The 6,715-nt window shown below is 56.0% G+C and overlaps 1 protein-coding gene across 1 annotated transcript in view; it reads right to left on the bottom strand.

The window, feature by feature from the left end:
* The window catches only part of GRTP1 (growth hormone regulated TBC protein 1), a 30,794-nt gene extending 28,886 nt beyond the window's left edge, over positions 1–1,908 (bottom strand). Inside the window, exons 1-2 of the mRNA XM_003799983.3 lie at positions 1,804–1,908; positions 1,389–1,540 (exon numbers count right to left, since the gene is read on the bottom strand). Coding sequence (XP_003800031.1) covers positions 1,389–1,540; positions 1,804–1,850 — 199 coding nt within the window. The 5' untranslated portion in view covers positions 1,851–1,908. The remainder of the gene's footprint in view (positions 1–1,388; positions 1,541–1,803) is intronic.
* Positions 1,909–6,715: the final 4,807 nt, after the last annotated feature.

Below are 6,715 nucleotides of genomic sequence, written 5' to 3'. Positions count from 1 at the left end.
AAAAAAAAAAAAAAAAGAATAATTGAAAAGGAAGAAATAAAAGTCGCTGCTCTGCTACAGTGGTGAGACAGACAGGATGTGCTGGGACCTGTGGACACACACAGGTGGCACAGGACAGCTTGTGAGTGCCCAGCACACTCACAGGACACGCAAAGGATGCCCACCGAAGGGGTCTGGAAGCAAAACCCTCCAATCTTAGAGATGTTTCTGCCCCATGGCTTTACCAAGTGTTAGGTCCACCCATTTACCCAGTGGAGTCTTCAAGCTCCTCCCTCAGGGACAGCCTTAAAGAGTGTGGGCTCTGACCTTCTCCCTCTGACCCACTCCGTCAGGCAGCAATTTCCAATTTCCGGGGATAGACCCTCCACCCAGCTGCTCCTGGCAGCAGCCCAGCACTATGGGCACCTGTGCCCCTGTCACCACCCTCTTTAAAACCAAATGCTGAACCTGCACCCGTAGCTTAAGAAGCCTCTTTAGCCTGGCTGTGGGTGACACCCTCTTCAGCCCTCCCGCCACCTGCCAGTCCCCTGGCTCCATCTCCCACCCTCCCCACCATGTCCCTAATCCCCGGGTCACCCAGCTTGGCCTGGAGGCTTAGCTGCATTACTGTCCCCTCCTTTGGGAAGCCTGGAGACTCCAATGTTCCCTCGATTGCCAGCCCCCTAACGGCACGGGCACACACTCTGGCCTGGCAGGTGGTGAACTTCTTGGGCATTCACTCCTGAAACCTCAGTTCTTCACCCACAACACAGTGATTATCTGCCCAGCAGCACGGGAGGGGTATTTGCTTCCAGTACACAGACCTGTGTGGCTCAGGCCTGGAGGGCAGGGGATGGGTGGTGGCAGGTCAGGGCCCTTTCAAGCCAGGGAGGACTCCCCTCCCTGGGCCTTGGGGGCCTCATCAGTTCTGAGGCTGGCGGTGGCTGCCTGTGGCCTGGTACTCTGGACAGGACACCTGCAGTGGGGGGAGCAGATCAAGCTGGGTCCTGTAGACCCTCTCCTAAGGACCCTTCAGGACACACTTCTGCCCATCTTAAGTTCAGGAATAAGAAATCGCTCTTCTCAGCCCCTAGACATGGTTGCTTGTGTGGAAAGAAAGGTTCTCACGCTCATCTGACCGGCAGGCCGGTCTCAGAAGGGAATGAAGGTCCCGTCCCTAACCGCACCCAAAGCTGGAAGCCTCCTCTCCGCCTGCCGCAGACACGCGCTACAGAGGCGCCTGGGCTGGACCTTGGACTTGGGCGAACGCGCGGTGACTGAGAGCGCAAGGGCGGGGGTTGAGGGCGCGGTGGCCGGGGGCGCGGGATTACAAGCGCGGGGTGGGCGAGGGCGGCGGGCGGCCCCAGGTGGGGCGGGGAGTCGTCTGCAGCTCGGACTCCGCAACTCACCTGTCATGCTTTTCTGGACGCGCCCGCCTCCCTTCAGAAGTTTGGACCATTTTATCGCTCTTCTCGTGAGTATCACCAGATAGGCGGAAAAAAACTCTTCGTAGGCTGCATAATCAAAGTCTTCAGGTCTTTCAAATCCGTACGGATCAACCCTGCGACACATACGCACAAAATCCTCGTGTTCCCATAATAAAGTTTCCACGCCCGCACGTGCGCCCGAAAGAGTCGGGAAGTCGGGGTGCGCTCGGAGCGCGGGGAGAACGCGAGCTTGCGCAGGGACCGTCGGCTCACTATCGGACCCGCACCCTGTACCCTGCGCCACCTATTCGGGACCTGGACTCCGCGCCCAGGATCCTGCGCCCCGCACTCCACACCCCGAGACGCCCACCCCGGGACCTTGGCTCCCGCCGCCCACCTGGGAACCCGGACCCGAGACTCCTGCGCGCGCTCGGGGGACTCCATGCCGGGGGAGGCGCTCACTGAGCCCTAGAGAGTGGGTCCCAGTTCGCCTCCCGGGTCCCCGGCGCTAGAGTCCTTCCGGAGGGGGAGGGGCGGAGCAGGGACGGGGCGGGAACCAAGGGCGAGGGGCGGGGCGGAGGGGTGGGGACAGGGCTGACGAGGAGGGGCTGAGGGAGGCGGGGAAGAGCTACTGGGGGGCTGAGGGGCGTCAGGCGTGCGGCTGGAAGTGCTCCTGCCCCAGGAGAGAGTGGCGTCCTGGCTGAGACACCTCCCTCCGCCGGCTGAGATGGGTGGAATGGTCTTGGGATGGGAGTGGGATGTGGGTGGGATGGGGAGGGCACGGGTTGGGAGATGCCAGGATGGGGATCTGGGGCTGGTACGGCATGGGGGCTCTTTCCGCAGCCCCCCACCCACCCCACGCAGCCCGGATAGAAGATTGGAGAGATTGACCCCGTGTGGATTCTTCTGAGATTCCTTCAAACCGCAGTGCCAAGCAGACCAGACTTCGGATATTTGACTCCTATTTTTATTTCTTTATGTGGAAAAAGACAAGTCTTATTTGCTCCGCTACGTTTCAAGGCTGAAACCTCAAATAAACTAGATGCCTCAGGTCCCAACTCCCACCTGGGAAACCCTCCCTGTACCTGCCAACCCAAGCCAGGGACCAAGGGCGCGGCCCCAATTGCGGAGACCCCCGCCTTGGGAAAACCGAGAGCTGCGCACGGACTGCCGCGAGGCCCCGCAGATTAAGCGCGGCCAGGATTAACGTGTGGGCGTTGTGGCCTCTTCCTGGCCTTGGTCCTGGATCTGGCAGCTTCCGGCCCAGCCTCTGCCTCACTGCCGGGGAACCCCACCCTGGCTTGCCACCTGTCTCCAGGGCAGCTCCGGTGTTCAGCTTCTCCTGTGGCCCCATCACAGCTTCCTAAGACATCTCAACTCTACTTCTACTCTATCTGGGAGATCGTCAGAAATTTGCCTAGACTGAGTGTTTTGAATTTTGCTTTGGCCATGTGGTGCGGTAAAGAAGTGACCTCAGCCCTCCACCCCCAAAAGCAGTTTCAGAAAGGTGGGCCATCAAGAAGGCCTGTCCCCACAATTGTTGAATGACCGGTGCTGTGGAAAACATGCCTTCCAGGGTGGGACCCACGGCCCCTGGGAAATTGGTGGGAATCATATCGACCTGAGGCTTCTGGGCCTCCAGGAACTAACTTGGGAAGCTCCTGGCGTGTCCCATCTAAGCACTAAACAGGGATCCTGGGACTAATTCACAGCCAGGGACCACCCAACCCCTGGTCTGGCCTGGTGTCTGTGCATGTCCTGGCTCTGCACCCAGAAGGGCTGTAGGAAGCCCGCACTGGGCTGAGCAGAACCCGGACCAGCGACTCAGACGGTTGTCGTTTGGTGGTTCTGAGAGAAGCTACTCAAGCCTTCAGCTAAGGTCCTCCACATTTTGCTTCCGAAAGACACAGTCCCTTCCAAGACCAGACAGCCCCTGCCTGGGCTATGATTTCCTGACTCAGACTTGTAGGCCCTGCAGGACACAAATCTCTACTCAGAGCTGACCAGTGGGATACCCCCAGGGCCTCCCTTTTCTTTACTCCTGAGAAGAGGATCCCAGCACCCTATCCAGAACTGACTGGGCCTCACTTCCTGCATCCTGTCGCCCTTTCTGCACTCGTCCCACTGTCCTGCTCCCCACTTCCCTCCATTCAGTATCTTGTGCCCCCAAACCACCCTGGCTTCCTGGCTGCCAGGCCCACGACTTCAAGGCCCCTCCCCCATCCCTGCCCTCTGTAGATGGACACAGGATTCCAGTCCCCAAGATGAGGGGCCGTGCACTCAAGCATGGGCACCGGGCACTGTTCACACTGAGCCATTCAGATAAGAGTGGCCGCCCTCCAGGAAAAGAGAGGAGAGATGCAGGGACTCACTCTCTAGGCCCCACCTCCCAGCCTCCGGCCCCAGCCCAGCCCAAGTTTAAGGCACAGGAAATAGCAGGACCACTGTGTCCCAGAGGTGCCCCATACTCCCCCAGTCCAAGAACCTTCACTGCTGTTCCCTTTCTGCGAGGCAGCCAGGCTTCACCTGGCCAGTGAATCTGCCTCGGGGCCTGCTAACCACAGCCTTTCACAGCTTTCCAGGGTTAAAACTCTTAGCCAACCTGTGCCCAGCACTTAGGGAGGAGGCACCTTCAGTCTGAGGGGCCCATGGGCCACATCAGGGTCTCAGTGGGGTCACCACCCAACAGATGGGCCTTCTTCCTTCAGGAATTCAGCGTCTCCTTGCTTTTTGGTAAAAGCTGCTACCCTTTGGAAGTCAGAAGTGCTTCCAGCATATCTGAGTTCTGGAGTGCCCGCCCCCACCAAGATGAACGGGTATCCGGGAGTCCATCAGTGGCACGAGGACCTGTGAAGAGCTGACAGGAGCCCATTGCAGGTGGTCCCCATGGAGGGGCATCCCCAGGGTACCCGTTCCAGAAGCCTCAGGCAGGGAGAGGGGCAGGACTAGTGGAGCTGCTGCTCAGGCCCTGAGACACTGCAGAGTGCAGTGGGCCAGCTGTTGCACCTGATGTGGCCTGGGGTGGCCTTGGCTGCATTTCTGACCAGAGGCTGTGTGGCCAGGGCTGGAGGCAGGGAGAGTGTGCCACAGCACTCTACCCAGGGTGACAGCTTGAGGCTCTGTCTCAAAAAAAAAAGATTCAATGTGCCAAGAAGAGCCACAGCAGAGGACAAGATTTAACCATAGGGCTGTTGAACTAGATGACCTCGGAGTTTGGGACTGAGGATTTTCAGGGGGTTGGGCGAGTAGCAGGCATGACTGGCAGAGTGTGAGGTTCCTGTGGGTTCCTGTGGGGTCTGCAAGCCAGTTGGCTTTGAGATCAGAAAAACATCTTAAGCAATTCTTAAACCAGAGCTCTGTGTCTACTGGCAGAGCTGTCAGCGGGACACCTGCATGCACTGCTTGCTGTGTGATGGCTGGTCACAGGAAGAGGACCAAAGTGCAGCCGGACTGATGCTTAATTGTCCTGTGTTTCCGTCCAGAACCTGGCATGGGATGCTCATTAACCCTGTAAGCTTCAATGTGATGAAAGTGGCGTATCCAGAGAAACCCGCTTACACCTGGAACAGGCTGTCAGATTTAGCAGATAAACTTGCAAACACAGGACCCCCAGGGAGGGACATGGATGTTCCCTCCATACGCCTGGCTCAGCAGCTGGGACTTGGCAGACAAAGCAATAAAAAACAGATTAGAGAGAGAAAAACAGTTTATTTATTTATTTATTTATTTTAGAGACAGAGTCTCATTGTATTGCTCTCGGTAGAGTGCTATGGCGTCACAGCTCACAGCGACCTCCAACTCCTGGGCTTAAGTGATTCTCTTGCCTCAGCCTCCAAGTAGCTGGGACTACAGGCACTCGCCACAATGTCCAGCTATTTTTTGTTGCCGTTTGGCTGGGCCCAGGTTTGAACCCACCACCCTTGGTACATGGGTCCAGCGCCTTACCCATTGAGCCACAGGTGCCGCCCGAGAAAACAGTTTAAACTGTAGAAGCAGACGCAGTAGATCGACAAAAAAAGTAGTTTAAGCAGGTGGCTGGAGTCAGGGGCTCAGACACCCTCTTGGGCCATCCAAGGACAAGATTTGCTTGTTCAGTGAGGTGTGTTATATAGGTTTAAATCTGTCCCTTTTCCACTTTTTTTTTGAGACAGAGTTTTACTATGTTGCCGTGGGTAGAGTGCTGTGGTGCCACAGCTCTTAAGTCAGCAATTCTCAACCTGTGGGTCGCAACCCACAGGAACTGTGTTAAAGGGATGCGGCATTAGGAAGGTTGAGAACCACTGGCTTAAGTGATTCTCTTGCCTCAGCCTCCTAAGTAGCTGGGACTACAGGGGCCTGCCAAAAAGCTCTGCTATTTTTTTGTTGTAGTTGTCATTGTTGTTTGGTAGGCCCAGGTTGAATTCAAACCCGCCAGCCTTGGGTGTATGTGGCTGGCACCCTAGTCGCTGAGTTTACAGGCACTGAGCCCCCTTTTCCACTTTTAAGAGTGGTCCTTCCTACAGGGAGAGTGAGGCGCCTTTACGAGTGGAAATTGTCTTTATAAGTGTGAATTTTCTTTATAAAGGAGACCCTTATACCCCACATTTAGAGTTTCCCTTCATCCATTGTTCCTCAGTTGCCTCCAGCTCAAAACAGTCCTGTGCCAAAGCAACATATTTGGGGAGGGGCAGAGTCTGGCCCCTTCACTCTTTATCTGAAATTCCAATTTGAGCATTCCCTGTTGTACCTTGAAATCCTGCCCTGGGAGTGTAGTGACCCAGATTTCTTTAAGTAAAGGGTAAGGAAATCTTTCTGTCCTGGAGGATTTTTTTAAAGAGCTTGTTTGCTTAGAAAGAACAATTATGTCTTCTGTTTCCCGGCCTTTTCTTTTTTCCCTTTTTTTTTTGAAGACAGTCTCACTTGTTGCCCTTGGTAGAGTGCTGTGGAGTCTTAGCTCACAGCAACCTCAAACTCTCAGGCTCAAGTGATTCTCTTGCCTTAGCCTCCTGAGTAGCTGGGACTACAGGTGCCCACCACAATGCCCAGCTATTTTTAGATACGAGATCTCGCTCTGGCTTGGTTTGGCCTCGAACCTATGAGCTCAGGCAATCCACCTGCCTCGGCCTCCCAGAGTACAGGGATTATAGGCATGAGCCACCGAGACGGGCCTGGGCCTTTTTTCCTTTGAAGTGTCCAGGCAGCCTGCCCACAGCATCTATGTCCTCATGGACCCCCATCCCTGGAGCCCTCAAAGCAGAGGAGGCTCTGCTTTGCTACCTCACAGGGTCTCAGGTGGACGGTTATGGGACTGACTTTGTGAAGAAGCAACA

The sequence above is a fragment of the Otolemur garnettii genome, unplaced genomic scaffold (genome assembly GCF_000181295.1).
Source record: "Otolemur garnettii isolate 467f Iridium unplaced genomic scaffold, OtoGar3 scaffold00161, whole genome shotgun sequence".
Classification (NCBI taxonomy): Eukaryota; Metazoa; Chordata; class Mammalia; order Primates; family Galagidae; genus Otolemur; species Otolemur garnettii.
The sequence above is the reverse complement of the archived record's forward strand: the minus strand, read 5'-3'. Positions and strand labels throughout refer to the sequence as shown.